This window comes from Charadrius vociferus, unplaced genomic scaffold, assembly GCF_000708025.1.
Source record: "Charadrius vociferus isolate BGI_N301 unplaced genomic scaffold, ASM70802v2 scaffold166, whole genome shotgun sequence".
Taxonomy (NCBI): Eukaryota; Metazoa; Chordata; class Aves; order Charadriiformes; family Charadriidae; genus Charadrius; species Charadrius vociferus.
In genome coordinates, this window is record NW_009649228.1 from 1,645,004 (window position 1) to 1,662,402 (window position 17,399).

At 35.9% G+C, this 17,399-nt stretch overlaps 1 protein-coding gene across 1 annotated transcript in view; it reads left to right on the forward strand.

Moving 5' to 3' along the window:
• UFL1 (UFM1-specific ligase 1) overlaps positions 1-17,399 on the forward strand; it is a 52,990-nt gene that overhangs the window by 30,179 nt on the left and 5,412 nt on the right. Inside the window, exons 4-15 of the mRNA XM_009889017.1 lie at positions 689-835; positions 1,143-1,288; positions 2,327-2,355; positions 3,110-3,207; positions 4,084-4,198; positions 5,589-5,719; positions 6,373-6,431; positions 10,296-10,442; positions 11,719-11,894; positions 12,593-12,772; positions 13,152-13,272; positions 16,196-16,318. Of these exons, the coding sequence (XP_009887319.1) occupies positions 689-835; positions 1,143-1,288; positions 2,327-2,355; positions 3,110-3,207; positions 4,084-4,198; positions 5,589-5,719; positions 6,373-6,431; positions 10,296-10,442; positions 11,719-11,894; positions 12,593-12,772; positions 13,152-13,272; positions 16,196-16,318 (1,472 nt within the window). The remainder of the gene's footprint in view (positions 1-688; positions 836-1,142; positions 1,289-2,326; positions 2,356-3,109; positions 3,208-4,083; positions 4,199-5,588; positions 5,720-6,372; positions 6,432-10,295; positions 10,443-11,718; positions 11,895-12,592; positions 12,773-13,151; positions 13,273-16,195; positions 16,319-17,399) is intronic.

Sequence of the window (17,399 nt, forward strand, 5' to 3'; positions counted from 1 at the left end):
GGGAGGGGGCCGGGCGCTGCCCCCCTACAGTCCCCCTTCGACTGGCGCTGACAGGTGTCTCAGTGCTTGTGGGCCCCTAAGGGGCGTCTGGGCCCCCCCCCCGAGAGAGTATATGGAGGTCCACGAATGTGCGTGGGTATGTAACAGTCGGGAAGTTCAAGTGGCTGAACACGGTCACGGCTCAAGTGCGCTGTTTCTTCCATATGTGGTGTTGAGCAGTTGAGGTTGTTGCCCAGAATTTGCTCTTATTTATTAAACAAAACAAAAAAAAACCACCCACACCACAAAACAACACAAAAGCAAAGAAAGAAATAAAACCAAGCCCAAACTAAAACTGAAAAAAAAAAAAAAGCACAGAAGGCTCAAAGGTGCAAGTTCTGTGAGCATGACCGTTCACGGGCAGATGCAGTCTTACAGCAGGAGGGGCTGACAGCTGTTCAGGAGAAGAGTAAAAGCAGTTTTAGAGAGATGACCCACATAAGTGAAGCCATATGGATGATTGGGGGGGGGGGGATAAGTTGGATCCTGAAATTAGTTGTGGGTTTTTTTATCTTGAAAACTGTTCGTATGGAACAGCGTGCAATCTTTATTGTATTTCCTGTATTTAGTATTTTTGAAACCTCAATTTAAAGATAATTTTAGCAAGTACTTACTTAGAATAACTGATTATTCTTTATGCTGTCGCTAGATTGTCAGAACGGAACTGTATAGAAATTGTCACTAAACTGATTGCAGAAAAGCAGTTGGAAGTAGTGCACACACTTGATGGAAAAGAGTATGTCACTCCAGCACAGATTAGTAGGGAGATCCGGGATGAGCCAAAGGTGCAAGTTCTGTGAGCATGACCGTTCACGGGCAGATGCAGTCTTACAGCAGGAGGGGCTGACAGCTGTTCAGGAGAAGAGTAAAAGTAGTTTTAGAGAGATGACCCACATAAGTGAAGCCATATGATGATTGGGGGGGGGTGGTAAGTTGGATCCTGAAATTAGTTGTGGGTTTTTTTATCTTGAAAACTGTTCGTATGGAACAGTGTGCAATCTTTATTGTATTTCCTGTATTTAGTATTTTTGAAACCTCAATTTAAAGATAATTTTAGCAAGTACTTACTTAGAATAACTGATTATTCTTTATGCTGTCGCTAGATTGTCAGAACGGAACTGTATAGAAATTGTCACTAAACTGATTGCAGAAAAGCAGTTGGAAGTAGTGCACACACTTGATGGAAAAGAGTATGTCACTCCAGCACAGATTAGTAGGGAGATCCGGGATGAGCTTCATGTTTGTGGTGGTAAGTGTGGCATTTGCTTTCTTCCTCTGGATTTGGAAGTTAATTTTGCAGACTACAGAAAGAATTTGAAAGTTTTCTTCAGCACCCTTAATCTTGCATTAAAAAAGTGAGCTTGCTTCCTATTACTTCATGTACACATGAATTCACCTACTGTTATTTTATTTTCACTTCAAGTGTGTATTAAGCTTTTAGGTAAGCATATCAAGATATGTTACTTGGTTCATTTTCACACATGCAGAATTTCTGGGGTAGAAGTGGTCTAAGAATGCTTTTGAAAGAAATTTGGCACTTTAGTGTGGTTAAGTATCTGGCCCAGATGTTTAGCCTTGACTTAGAATTTCTAAATAATTCTCCTTTCACATCATTAGTGATAATAATATTTTTAAATTGTTATTGGCACGTCTTTTATTTTATCAGTGTAAAGAGCCACCTGCTTTGTAATATCTGACTTAGATGTGAAGGGAAGCAAATACGCTTGTTGGTGCTTTTTGTCAATGGTTTTAATGAGAAGACATTATATTGTACTTTTAGTTACATTTAAGGATGAATTTCAGAGCATCGTATGTTTGGAAAATTAACTTCCTTATATGTTCATACAGATGAGTCATTTTCTTACAATTACCACAAGTATGCCTCAGTTTGTGTTACGCCACTGTGTATCATGTCAGTATGATAGCTTGAATTGAATTTAAAGTTGCCGGGTGTTGTTCACAGCGTCATGCAGACATAGCAAGTTTTGGCAACAACAAGGCAAAAACTAATTGGGAGGGAGTTTGAACAGTGAATTGAACAGTGATTTTTACTTCTGGAGTTTCTATATTGGGTTGTCAGCAAGGCCATAGGGTAGAACAATATAGGATATCTTGCACTGACCACCTATGATTTCTGTGATTTGACGATATATAAAACTGAAATTGGTTTAATTGGTCTACAAAAATATAATGAAGAAATATTTTGTACACGATGGACTATGTTATATTCTAAATCTGTTCAAACGTGTTTTATATACTAAAAGTATATTTGTACTTTTTTTTGAAGGTCGAGTAAACATTGTTGACTTACAACAGGTAACTTTTTAGTAATAAAAAACTATATGCTTCTTTCTTTTCTTCATGTATATTGTAAATACGGAGTTCATTAGTTATACTCCAGCTAAGTTATTTTTTTAAAAGAGAACAGACTTTAGGAAGAGCTGGTAGCTCATTTCAGAGTACTGCCGATTACTTAATCCATCCATTTACTGCTTTATTGAAAGCTCCTCTCTGCTTAATGATAATCTACGACCTCTGAAATCACCACTAAAATATACAGATTTTCTTTCTGAACTCTTCCTTTGTAAACTAAAGGGGGCAAACAGAAAAGAAATATGTTTCCCATTTAAATTTAAAGCTTCAGGAGCATGCATAATTAACTTTGCTTGCTTCTTTGGGTCTTCCCTCTTCCTTCATTAATCTCTTGTCTCCACTAATCTTTATCCTCTAGTAGTCTTCCCCTGTGACTAATTGGCTTGAGTAAAATTGCTTGGAATAAGAAAACCTTTCTGAAAGACGATTTGGTATTTTCTGTTCATAGCTTCATGGAATTTTTTATTATATAGGTTTCTTTTAACCTTGACACAGTTACAAAGAGAGTTTTTTCTGCCTAAAGCATTGCTGCTTTATTCCAAATCACAGATTAACTGTATAGATATGCAATAGTAGAAAAAGATAAAAGCAGCTTTCCTCAGGACATAGGAATGTGTAAGTATGATATCTCAATGTTTGAGAATTAATTTCAATTTAGAGTTCTGATAAGAGGTTTTGTTGTTTGGTGGTTTTTTAGGTAATAAATGTGGACCTTCTGCACATTGAAAACAGAGCTAACGACATCGTTAAATCAGAAAAAACTATTCAGCTTGTACTGGGACAGCTTATAAACCAGTGAGTACTTTCAGGAGCAACATGTATAATTCACATTTCTTTCTGTTTTTTTTTTTTTGTTGTTGTTAAATGCAGACTAAAAGTGATAGCCAACCTTTGTTGCTTCTGAAGTGAAATACATTTTTCTTGACTGCTACTGGAGCTGCTTGGTGATCAGTGCTTCCTTTCCAAATGGCAAGTGAGGCCTACCTCAGCAGAGCATCCAGTGAATCCATGGAGCAAAGGCCTCACTGAATGTCTCTGCGCAGTAACCTGCACTTAAGAGGCTTCATGTCTTAACCAGTGTCTTTGTATACAGCAGCCGGATCTCATTTGCAGTGTGGCTTTGCTGTCTGCCTCAGCTATTGACAAACCCTCTCATTTTTTCCCACCTCTTGCTATACCTCACAAGCCTAAAATGTATGAGCAAGTTATTTCATGGCATTCAGCATACTAAGAACCACTGAAGTAATACTCTTATGGGATTGTCTCTATTATTGATTGCGCTGCAGGATTTATTCTTGGCAAAGAATGTGAAGTTCCTGGCTCTCTTGAAATAATTAAGACCTATCTTGCTTACTAAAGCCCATTTCTAAGTCTCATTGACATATAATGTTTTCCTATTCCTGCTTTTTGACAGTTTGATACAAGCAGATCAATGGCCAATTTTAATACTAGGTACCTGGTGAGCAGGCTGTTAAAAAAAAAAAAAAACCCACGTTTTAACTGACAGCATTCTCCTTTATTCATTTAAAATAACTTTCACTTTATTTTTGCAAAGATGCAACCGAAACAGGTATAGTGCCAGGCCAGTTAATAATTCAGCATGTGGGTAACAGGTTGATCTTGAATTTCACACTTAATATGTTGGGATTTTTTTTCTTGTTTTTAAATAAGGAGTTATCTGGATCAGTTGGCAGAAGAAATAAATGATAAACTACAGGAAACTGGCCAGGTGACAATATCGGAACTCTGCAAGGCATACGACCTCCCAGGAGACTTCCTGATACAGGTGATGCAAGCCACCGACATAGCAAATGTAGAATTGATTGTGTTCGCCTTCTTTTGTCATCTTTGCAATATCTATGGCTTTAATTGTGATCAGCTGTTTGTCATTCTAAGCAGAAAAGTATTAGATACATGAAGGTTGCAATGAAACAGCTGTTCACAGATTGAGGTTGGTGTTTGCCTTTTCACTTTTGGGCAAAATTTATTCAGGATCTTTATGACTGTTAGGAACAGATTAGGATTAGGAATGTTAGGAACAGGTTAGATTAGTGGAAGATCTGAAAATGCCTTTGTTTGAAATATTAGCGAGAAGAGGTAGGGGTAATTGGGATGCCTCATCCCTGGAAGTGCTCAAGGCCAGGCTGGATGGAGCTCTGAGCAACCTGGTGTAGTGGAAGGTGTCCCTGTCCATGGCAGGGGGGTTGGAACTAGATCTTCAAGGTCCTTAACAACCCAAGCCATTCTGTGATACTATGATTCTAATTTTATCGGTCTTACTAGCTACCCAGGAAGCAGAAATACTATGGTAGAGACCTTTTGGTTTATTCAGAAAAGGTGAAATAAACATTTGTTTCTAGAAGCTGAAGCCAGACATTCAGAGTAGAACCAAAAAACTATTTACCTTTGTTAGTGGCTATTGTAGTGTTTAAAAGGATTAGGGAGCATTCTCTTACCATTGTTGACTGTCAGTCAAGGTTGGATTTCATTTGGAAGATACTTTTTTCAAAGGGTAATTGTATGGCATGTGTTGGGTGAGCAGTCATTTTCGGTACCACAGACAACCTTGTTGACTTTCAATTTATGAACAGATTTCCTCTAATATTTTTTGCATTATCAACTTCTACAAAAACATTTCTGAGATACGAACATTATTACATGGTTTCTCTTTGTTTCCTGGGCAGTATTTCCTGGGTTTAGTTCATTTTGCAAGGAATCATATTTATAATCTGTTTGTACCTCTTTCTTTTGTGTTTATTGTTGCTAATTTTTGTCTTGACTGTTTGAAAAAATGGATAGTGAATTCCTCTGCACTGTTTCATACAAAATGAATACAAAGGTTAAATCTTAGTTTTCACTGTACGTTTCCAAACCATACTTACTTCTTTTGCAAAGTTTTCTTTCGTCATTAGGTACACATATATCTGATAGAAGAGGCCATGTTGGGAAAGCTAAGTGGGAAGTTTGGACTGTGGACAATAATGGCATTAACTTACATGTCATAAGACACATTGTCAATATATCTAAATAATAATTTCTACTTGTCCTTATTTCTGAATATTTTGTCTGACTTAGCAAAACAAATTTGCTAATCTGTTAATACATAATTTTTTATTAATTTTTGTTTAACATCTTTAATATACATTTTTAGCAATCATCCCAGCTTCTATTTACAGGCATTATCCAGGCGTTTGGGTAGAATTATTCATGGACAGCTAGACCAGGAAAACCGTGGGGTGATTTTTACAGAAGCCTTTGTGTCCCGGCATCGAGCACGCATTCGTGGTCTCTTCACTGCAATTACTCGGTAAATTGTGACACCTGCAACCACATATTAAAATATTTTTACCATAGGTCTTTATGAACCAAATTCACTTGTGATTGAAAAAGAAAAGAAAATAAAGACCTATGGATAGATTTATTTAAGTGTAGTTCAGTTCCTGGGGTGAAATGTTGAGTTATATTAGATTCACTTTTTTGAAATGTGGACCTCCTTTTGAGAGGACAACAAGGAAAGTATAACAATATACCATATACAACATACTTAAGTTTTTTGGCTGAAGAAAATGTTAATCAGTAGTTCTTTTATTTCTTTGGAGAGTGTCTATCCTCATTGTCATTCAGCTGCTCCCCAGTCAGTTACATTTTGATGTTTACCCAGTACATTTGATTATAGAAAGTTTTTTCTTATTAAATCAATAGTTTTCTGTGTCAATTTCTATGAAGAGAAAAACTTGGGATAGCAAAAGTTTCCTTACAATAATTATCGTAGCTTTGTTATAAAATATAACTTCATAGTAACTCAAAATTAAAACCTTGTAAGCTATGTTAAACATCAGTGTAGCACCTGGAGCTAAGATACTACATAGTTTTGTCCATCTGGAGCAACCTCTTGTTTCTAGATTCTCCACATCAATTTCAGGTAATTAACTTTGTTGGTTTTTGTTTCCTTTTTCAAAGGCCTACACCAGTAAGTAACTTGATCACTCGGTATGGATTTCAAGAACATCTACTTTACTGTGAGTTTCAGACTTTCGTATTTTCGGTAGTTAGTTCATAGATTCTTCATTACTTGATGGATGCTTTCAAAGAAATGTTTTAGTATATAGCCTTAATTCTGGAGTAAAGAACAATATGTTTCTCTGTAGCGTAAACAGTGTTAAACCTTTTGTGCTATCCATAACTGAGGAGATATTCTCTGTATCTAAAACAATTAAATTGTTCGTTGATGAAATGCTGCTGGGGACAGAATGATGCAAGAAGTACAGTACTCCTTTTGTTGTTTCATTATTTGCCCTTAGCTACTGGCAGTTTTATAGAATCATAGAATAGTTTGCGTTGGAAGGGACCTTTTAAGGTCATCTAGTGTGACTTCCCCTGCAATGAGCAGGGACATCTTCAACCAGATCAGGTTGCTCAGAGCCTCATCCAACCTGACCTTGAATGTTTCCAGGGATGGTGCATCTATCACCTCTCTGCGCAACTTGTTCCAGTGTTTCACAACCTTCAGTTTAAAAAATTTCTTCCTTCTATCTAGTCTAAATCTGCCCTCCTTTAGTTTGAAACCATTACTCCTTGTCTTACCGCAACAGGCCCTGCTAAAAAGTTTGTCCCCATCTTTCTTATGAGCCCTCTTTAAGTACTGTAAGGCCACAATAAGGTTTCCCCAGAGCCTTCTCTTCTCCAAGCTGAACAGCCCCAACTCTCTCAGGCTGTCCTCATAGGAGAGGTGCTCCAACCCTCTGATCATTTTTGTGGCCCTCCTCTGGACCTGCCAGTGAAGCACACAAAAAGGGGACAGATTGTATGTAGCCAAATGGCAATAACTGCTCTGGATTTTATTTATTGATTTTCTCTGTGATAGCAGAGGCAGAGCTTTTGCTATGCTCTTAGTGTCTTTATATGCTGAGAGATAAAGCATATCCTTAAGTTGTTTGCTTTTATTTTCTGCATTTCCTTTTAAAAATAGGAATACATAAAAGATTTCCTATCCAACTGCTGAAACTTTCAGGCACTACTTAATTGTTTCTCACTTCTGATGTTGCAGCTTTTCTTTGGCTACCAGGAATCCCCTCCCATCTGTCCAAAATGCTGCTTCAAGCATCATTAGTCTTGTATGCTGACCAAGTTCTTCTGGCCTTCGGAATTCTTTAATGGTTTTCTGTCTCTTCTTATGAAAGTTAATATTTCTCTTTCGTCTGTTCTGGTCTTTTTGCCTTGAGGGCATTGCACACTTAAGCTCCACTATAATGTCTCTCTGCTTACCTTCTTGTTCTCTGACTAGCTTATTCATTAAAAATGAAAATCTTAGCATTTGAATAAAATCATATAAACACTCTCACATAATCAATTTAAGGTTTCCTCTTTTTTTGGATATGCCATCTAGGTATTCCTAGATTAAAAGGAAAATCTGCTAAACTGCATTCTGTTGCAGTACCCAACAAATCTCAGTATGCAGTTACAGTCTTTTTCAAACAGTTTCTGGAAGTACCTGATGTTATGTGTTAATGTTGTTATGTGTCAATGTGAATTGAAGTTCCAGTGTTTTCCTGTCACCAGTAATTGTCACGATGGCTAAGTGTTTTCTAATACTTCTTTTTCTTGTTTTTTTTAGTGAGTTCATCTTTTTCTTTAGTTTTTCTTTCTGTATTTCATTTTCTCTTCCGTTTCATGAGTTTCAAAGAGCTTTTTACTCACTGCCAGAGCACATTTGATTTTATTCTTTTCCTTTTCTGAGATACCATTTCAATTCCACAAATGCTGGAAACTTGAAAAATATCTTTTTAATTATATTACTTACACTATTTGCTTTTTATGTTTGTCATTATTAGCAATGTGGTTTAAAGTGTTTTTTGTCAGTTTTCTGTCTCTTCCAGAAAATATAAATGTAAGTTTGGTTTACTGTTTGTATAATTTACGAACAGCTAATTATTTAATCAACAGTTAGTGTTAGACAAGATAAACAATAGTCTTTGGTTCTGTCACATAGCTGTGCTGCTATTCGTATTAAGCTGACATGAATTTATGATAGAAAATAAACAGTTTCTCATTTCTAAAATTATTTAAGTTAAAGCACTAATTACAAGGCATAGTTAAAGCACAGATGTTCGTCATTTCTGAATATTGTGTTGCTGACATAGGACAGGCATGGAGGGATGCTTGTTGTCTTTGCCAGACTTTGACAGAGACCTAATAGGACGCTGCAAACTACTCAGTCACCTTTAAGAATACATGTGAGATTATAGTAGTTCAGCAAAGGTCCCTTTGTTTTGTTTTAAAACGAAAGACTATCTAGGCACAATTGTAGTAGGAGCTGTGAAATCTCCTGTGAAAGCACCTTCTCTGCCCTGGAGTTTTAGAACTGGCACTTAAAATAATACAAAATTTAATTAGCATCTTCATTTCTCCCCCTTTCTTTATAAAGACTGGTTTATTGATAGTGCTCCACAAAATGATTTGAAATACCTATAAAAGTCTTACTCTTTTTCCCAAAACCTTTGAATAAAACCCAGGTTGAGATTGCAAACTTTATTGTATGACACTTGTTTAAGTAGAATAGGCACATTGACTCTATTTTCTAGAGTAACTAAACTATTAGTAAGTATAAAAATGTAATTTCATTTTCAGAAACTGTCTTACAAGCTCCATTTTATACAAGGTAACTGAACCATGGCAGAACAGGATTTCTAGCTCTTAGATTATGTAAAACTGTCTTGGTTTAAATCAATTTCTCTTTCTTCTACATTTTTTCAGTGTAGTTACTGTTCAGCTTTGTTAGTGGCAGTCGTGTTCAATAGCTGCTAGCTTGTAGAGGTTTATCTACACTATGGGCATATCTAACAAAAAAAAAAATCATGGTTGAAATGTAGTGTTTCTTTTGGAACCAGTTTTTTGTGTGTAGGTGAGCTAAACCTCTGTATGCTGTACTAAGCATGTTGAAATATTGACTGCTACTCGTATTTAAATGAGGAAAGAGCCATACCATGTGATACCACTTCATGTTCTGTTCCAGAGTAAAATCTGTCTTTTAATGAAATAGAAGTCAACACGAACTGAAGGTAGAAAAAACATCTAGCAAAGCTCTAGAAATCAGAGCTTGGCAGTTGATGTCAATGATTTTTTTAATATATCCAGTGACTTATGAAAAGACAAAAGCAGAACATAGGAGACAAATCAGATATTCCTGTGCACCTTTAATGGATTGAAAACACCTTATTTAGCATTGACAAAGGCTTAGTACTTTGGTACTACCGGTTTGCAATATGTTCTTTGTCAGCAGTATTTGTGCATTATCAGGAGGTTATTATTGGCAACAGCAGTGTGGACATTGTAAACCATGAAGATGGTCACCAGTAGGAGGTGGTCACATTTATGCAGTTTAGGTAGCTTTTTTTCTTGTCATTTTGGTGTGTTCAGATCTCTCTTTTTTCTGTCTTGATTATCATGCAAGCAGTGAATTCTAAGAGAACATTATTAATAAAATGCTCATAATATTTTATTGTCTGGCCAGAGAAAAATTCTTTTATAACTACATTTTCTAAAATAAAAGCTCAAACTGTCTAGGTATATGTTCAATAAAAAGTGTTTTGATCCTGCCATTGTGACTTACTGTTTTGAAACATTGTATGATTGCCAGAGCTTTTATGAAGACATTCTCGTAAGTGTTAAAAATAATTGATAGAACTCGGAAACATTTTGCTAGAACAAGCACTTGTTGTTTGGGCTTCAGTTTCTTTCAATTAATAGTAAAAAGAAAAACAATTAATGGGTGGGGAAAAAAGAAGAAATAAAACGGGGAAAATAATGTCTATGTTTTGATTAATGGATATATGGAAGCAGAAAACGTCTCTTCATTTATTTTCTTCTTTATTTTCTTCTTGTAGCTGTGCTAGAAGAACTTGTTAACTCTGGTCGTCTAAAAGGCACTGTGGTTGGTGGGAGACAGGATAAGGCTGTGTTTGTTCCAGACATCTATGCCAGAACACAGAGCAACTGGGTGGATTCCTTTTTCAAGCAGAATGGTTACTTAGGTAGTTAATCTTTATTCTTGTAGATAAAATATCTTTCAAAAGCTAGTTTAGGTTATTGGTCCTATCCTAATATAGCTAGTGTCTAGAGTGAAGCCTCACAAGAATAAGTGGAAATCAATACAGTAGTTGATACTCCTGTGTTAAAAGACAGTCTTGCTTATAATGATGTATGTTACTTTATCACAAAGAACCATATTTCAGCAGAGGGAACCATACTGCTAAATAGTAACTTTATTTCTCTCACAAACAGAGTTACAAATGCTTACTTTTATTACTAGTCGGAAAACATTGCTTAGACTGCTCATTGAAGGCTTTTCAGATGACCGTGTTTGACCCACATAGTTAAGAGTTTCAGTGTAGGTGTCTGGACTGCAACCAAACTTTGACTGTTAATAGTCCAGATAGCAAAGCATGCAGTGCACGGGAGGAACCTTTTCCAAAATAAGATTTGTAAGAGTTTCAGTGTAGGTGTCTGGATTGCAACCAAACTTTGCTGTTAATAGTCCAGATAGCAAAGCACGCAGTGCACAGGAGGAACCTTTTCCAAAATAAGATTTGTAGAATTGGAGTGGGTAGCACTAGTGCCCTGATTTGAATCCAGACAAGTCTAACTTAAAGCTGAGTGATGTGGGACAATGGTGTTTGAAAACAGGAGCTATGGGAAAATGCGGACCTGAATAAACAGAGGAATGTACCCTTATGGTCCCAAAGGGCCAGTCCCTAAATAACAGTTAGTCTTACAGTTTGAAAAGGTTCAGCATAATTTACTGTAGTAGTATTAAGTGTTTCTGTAATATTGCTTGACTGATAGCATATCTGTCAAAGTCTTTGAATGTTTTCAGAACGTCTAAGTATAAACTGCCAAATAGTTGAAATGCTTTCCTTGTGAGGCATGAGTGCATTGGAGTAACTTTTGAAAACAAAACATTTTGACATTGTCTATATTGTAAATATTGTTCATATTACATTAGAATACTTTGGAAAGATAGAATTGCAAAGATAAACTTAATGGTATAAGAATCTGAAAAAAACATTTTTTTTTCCAAAACTCAGACCAAGTCATATACATTATTTAAGCTTCGTATTTCTATTAACTATGTTTAGGTGTAGCTTGTACTGAACGAAACTTTAGGTCAGCATCAGCTTGAGGCTGCATTTACTGGTATAAAGACTATATGTAATTCCTCCTTTCCTGCTTTCAAAAAAAAATTACCGTATAAGATCCTGTATGTACATGAAGGTACTTAAATGTGACAGACATCTAACTATTTTATAGAATTTGATGCGTTGTACAGACTTGGCATCCCTGACCCAGCAGGCTACATTAAGAAAAGGTACAAGTCCACACAACTCTTATTTCTGAGAGCAGCTTGTGTTGGTCAAGAAATTGTGGATCAAGTTGAAGCCTCTGTAGAGGAAGCCATCAGCTCTGGAAACTGGATAGATGTAGCAGTAAGCAATCCTTTCAGTTGTTGTTGGGTTTATTTATTTTGTCTTACTTTTGTGTCAAATGATAATTTATTGAAACTACACATATGTGCAATGAAAATGCCATGTTGTCAAAGAAGAGTATTCAGTTTAAGTAAAATAACAAGTGAAAAGACATTATTGGCTTTTAAGTTGGTCTGAACAAAAACGCAGGAAGGACATACCAGTATTCAGTTGATAGATACCTAAGACTAACACTGATTTCAAAATCGGTGCTAATGTGATCTGCTGGAGAGCAATATATTTCTGTGGGGTTTGGGGGGAAAAAAGTTAGAACTGAACTCTGATGACAGTTTCAGTGAGCAGAGGCATATTAGCCATTTTGTCCTGGCTAAATCCTAATTTTAGACCTTACAGCACTACTTTGTCTCTTGTAAGAAGACCTACTGTTGTTTTGTGTTTGGTGTTACTCTGTATCTGTTGAGCTGCATTTTGAAGATGTTGCCATGCGTTTTCCCAGAGGTAACACATAGTCTAGAGCAATGTTGATTTGTGATGTTAGAAGACATTTATAGTGTTTACTTAAAAAGTGCAGTATATTCTCAATAGTTAACAGATGTCAAATGGGGTGTCTGTGTATTCTGTTTGTCCACATACAAGTATGTCTGTTCATTCTAGAACAGATTATTATATGTAAATGATTTTGATTTTCTTTGTCTTAGACTCTTCTGCCCAGTTCATTGTCAGTAGAAGATGTTGGAATTTTGCTTCAGCAAGTGATGAGATCTTTAAGCAAAAATTCTTCAGGTTTGGTCTTCAGTGACACCATTGTGGTCAGTGAGAAATTTCTAAGCAGCTGTGCTGATCTGTTTTCTGATACGATGCAACAGAAAGCTGAAAAGGTATAGTTTTTTTTATTGGTCAATATATGTTGAGTGTTGAAGTATAGTTTATGTGACTTTCTATTTGCTGTTACCATCTCTTTACATTTAATCTGAAATACAGCTTGAGAAGAAGGGCAAAGGTGAAGAAAATGTTTGTATACATAATCAGTGTAATTTAATGTGTATTCAGTTGCACTCAAGGAACACCATCACACTAACAGTATGATCAGATGCTGAATTTTGAACAGAAGAATAAATGTCTCTATGTGTTGCACTTGGAAAGCATGGTGTTAGATTAGTATACTTAAAAATGACCAAATGGCTTAAATGTTTCCGTATGTATCTTTTGTTGCTGTGTGTATCTTTTTTGCTGTTAAGTGCATGTTCTTCATTTTAGGAAATGAAAAATAACCCTGTTAATTTAATCACCGAAGAAGATTTAAAACAGGCTTCTGGTTTAGAGAATTCATATGCTAATAAAAAAGACAAAAAGGATGAAAGACGAAAGAAAGCAACAGGTGAGGCATCAATATTTAGCCTAAGCAAAAAAAAAAAAAAAAAAAAAAAAAGAGAAACTATTAGCCTTGGAAGTAATCAAATGTAAAGTTACTGTGTTTTGTAGTCTATTATTTGCCTCCAGTCCATTGCTGAAGATATTTAAGAAATAATCCAACCACTTCTCATCATTACACTGTAGGTGTAGAGGTATCTGAGCTATGTCCGTGAGAACTAATTTCAGATTTAGAATTGCAGAGGAAGTACCAGAAAGATATCTTGAGTTAGTCCAACTCAAGGCAGCTGGCTTTAGAAGCAAGGAATCCATTTTTGTTTATCAGTGTATATGGTATGATCACATAAGATTGAGTTGTGCAGTGAGGACTGACCAAACCAGTAGGGGCGTTGGACTATATGACCTTTAAAAGTCCCTTTCAACCCAAACTATTCTATGATGCTGTGATTCAGTATTAGCTTGAGGACCTCTGCACCATTGTTTAATATAGATGCACTCTTCCTCTCCACTTTTCACGGACCCAGGAAAATGAATATATTTCTTAATAATCTTTAGAAGTTACTTCCAAAATTACTCTGACTAAATTGAGAAATGAGGTTTTAAAATGGGGGGTTTTTGAGAATATTGTACATCTTTTCTGGGAATCCCCTGCCAGACAATTTTCTCTTGTTTACTTTAACAGTTAAGAGTTGGAGGTTCACACAGTTTACTTTAAGGTATATTCTGGGTTAAATTAATCCCAAATCTTACTTCATTTCTGTGGTGGCTGTTTGGAATAGATCTTAATCTGAGGAAGAATAAAAATACGTAGGTTTAACCCTTTCAAATCTTTCTGGGTTTTAAAACATTATTCAGACGAAAGACTGTATTTTCAGTCCCCAAAAACTTTATTTGGCTCTTGTGTTGCCACAGCACAGCTGAGCAGTCTATGATGTACTCACATGCAGAGTTTTATGTGCTACTGAAAGTAACAGAATTAAAGCACTGATGCATCTAGCTTAATTGAATCTGAAAATTAAAACATTATATTCTACTCTTAAGAAGGCCATTACTGAGTTGACAAGGAACCTAAACTTATTCTCGCTATAAAAGAAAGCAGATTTTTCTAGGCCAGAGCTGAAGCAGAGAGACTTGAACTTTAATTGAACTGTCATAAATAGAATGACTTCAGTTTTGAGCCCTCTGAGGAGTGACACTGTACTGAGTGTGTACTACGTGTCTAGACACATTTATATCTGCAGGTAACATATGCTGCACCATCAGAAAGCACTACCCTGAAATGTTTTTTTTTTTTATGGACGGTTAGGCTTATTATCTTAAAACAATCAGCATGTCCGTTCAAGGATTAGATGTTGTCATTGTGTAATTGCGGAATGTGGCCAGTGTCACATTGCCTATCTTGAGGTCTGCACATGACTATATCAACATCTACTGTTTAAGTGTGTAGTGTTAACTACACTACTGTTTAAGTGGCGTAGTGTTAACGCAGTTCATTACAAATATGGATTCTCCCATGTATTGGATTAATGAAAATTTACAAGTTGTATTATCTATTTACAATACCATTTGCAACAGTCTGTTACAAAGAAGTATCTGTAGAAGCATGTACTCTTGTAATCCTTTGTGTAAGTTGCAGTCCGTGTATCCTGTTATCATAAAATATGTCTTTTCTGGCAGCAGTCTCTCCTCATTCATCTCTCTGTAGACAAGATCTTGACTGCAGATTGCAGCTTTTTCGATATGGCTATAAAGTGGAATACAGAATGAAGGGGGTTTGTTTCCAAAATAACTAGTGTATTGCACAGTTGACAAACAGCTTGTATCTGCTCAGCTGAATGCAGTCACATTTCAAATAAGCTTGTGAAAAACACTCAACTCTTTTTGCGTTTTTTTTTTGGAGAGGTCACAAACTCAGAAGGTCTCACAAGTACACCATCCACTGCTAGCTGCAAGTGAACTAGTCTGCTGTTCCTGCAAAGTAATGCTTAAAAATCCATCTATAGCACATAACAGATGCGGTTAGCTTTGTGAGTAGTAGTGTCTTGTCTTAGTGTTTCCTCTTCTTAAATGATGGTACCATCGCATAATGTAGTTACTTGAAATCTTCGACCCTATGTTTAAAATTGATAAATAACTACTTTCTCAAGACTTAATGCATGTATGGAACCAGTTATTCTGGAGTTTAAATTTCTTTCAAGTGAAAAAAAGAAGGGAACAAGCTGTGATAAAGGGAACAAACAGCAGAGCATCTTAACTTGTGGAAAGGGACTGTATCGCAAATTGAGATCCAGTCTGCAGTGTGAATACGTGGATTACGGGACGTATGAACTAAGTAATTTGCTACATTTGTCAGAACTGGAACATCTTGTTGCTTTATAGTCATCTAGGAATAGTCAAAAAAGAATTAGTCATAGTTAGTTGCACGCATGCTTCCAAGAATATTTTGGTTAAATGCTTACTACGTAAGATTTTTTTCTCTGAAAATTAACAAAGTTATATTATCTGGGGTATTTTTGAGTAGCTACGTTATTCAGCATCACTGAATAAAAATGCTAAATGCTTACTAAGGTGCTCTTTTCAGCCAACAGAAGTTCTCCCATTGCATTATGGACACAAGTATCTCATCTATTTTCAGCTGGAAAAAGATACTGCTTTTTATTTTTTTGAGTGATATGTACATTTGGTACGATTAGTATTTGTGTTTGTTAATAACATTAGCTTATACAAAGCTTTGACTCAGTTAAGCCTTTTTCTTAAGAATTAAAGTTAGGGCTCTAAGGTTCTGAAATATGTATTATAGTTTACATTTAGAGTCACGTTGTGTTTTTTTAATTCAGCATTAACAAGTAATGCAGATAAATTACCATGACATTGTAAACTTTATAAGTGCTTGAACTTCACTGTGTACTAAGCCAATAATTCTCCACCAGAGGGCAGTGGAAGCGTGAGAGGAGGAGGAGGTGGGAACGCTAGAGAGATCAAGATTAAGAAAACCAAGAAGAAAGGAAGAAAGGATGCTGATAGTGATGAAGAGTCGCAAGCAGCTAGCACAGGTTTGTCACTTTATTTTGGACACCATCTACTCCTACTGACATGTTTTTGTCACTTGCTTTTCCATATCTCTGTTTTTCCCCACTGTATTGGTAAGGTCAGGTAAAATATCAAAGCATTTGAGAATACTGTTCCATTAGAATGGTATTAACGGATATGATACTGCTCTCTAACTGAAATGGACATACCGTATTCACCGAATAGTATAACTTAGTCCTTATAAATAAATTTAAGTAAAGGAAAAGAGAGCGAGTGGTTTTGTTGTTTGATTTTTTTAAAAAAAAAATTGATTTTATGTGTGAAATGCCTTTGATGAATATTATACTTGGTTTCTTAACACCTGCTGAGTAGTGTATGATAAATGGAGAATTTCTCATCTAGTTCCAAAGCTTAATTAGCTTAAATTAACAAATCATAGCAAGGAAACAATATGTAGATGTTTTTCCTTACAAGGAAAAAATATACAGTCAAAATAAAGTTTTAATATTTTAAATAAGATTCATCATCCTTAATTGAGACTTCTACATATGAGCTAGCTACCTTTATAACTATTGACTTTGTAATGGAGGAAAGTGGGTACTTTGAAGGCCTACTCTGTCTCGCTTGTTTTAGGTGTGTATTACAGGCTGAGTTTGAATTGCTCTCTGTTGGTGTTGCTGTATTGTAATAAATAGATTGAACCAAAATCCCAAGATAAATTCAGATGTAACCATTCAAATATAAATAAGACCCTTGTAAAACCTGATTTAGTCTTCTTTTCCACCTGTTTTAGCCTTGTGTGTTCGCGGGAACTGTGGCACAACAAGGAACTTCACTGATTTCCATTCCTTCAGTTGTCTTATGTGCAGAATAAACTTGGTTTATGCTGCATCTGCAACATGGAATGCCTGTCCTTTTCTGGTTCCCTGTTATTGTCCTGATCTCATTCTTATGTGTAAAAACTAAATTCTGTGGCATGCAGACGAACTTCATATTTTGTCCAAAACCAAAATACAGATGCACTAATTTGTATGCATTTACAAGCAGCTTGTAAGTTGGTTTTATTACTGAAACTTCTTCTCTGGTTTAACATTGCTTTATCCG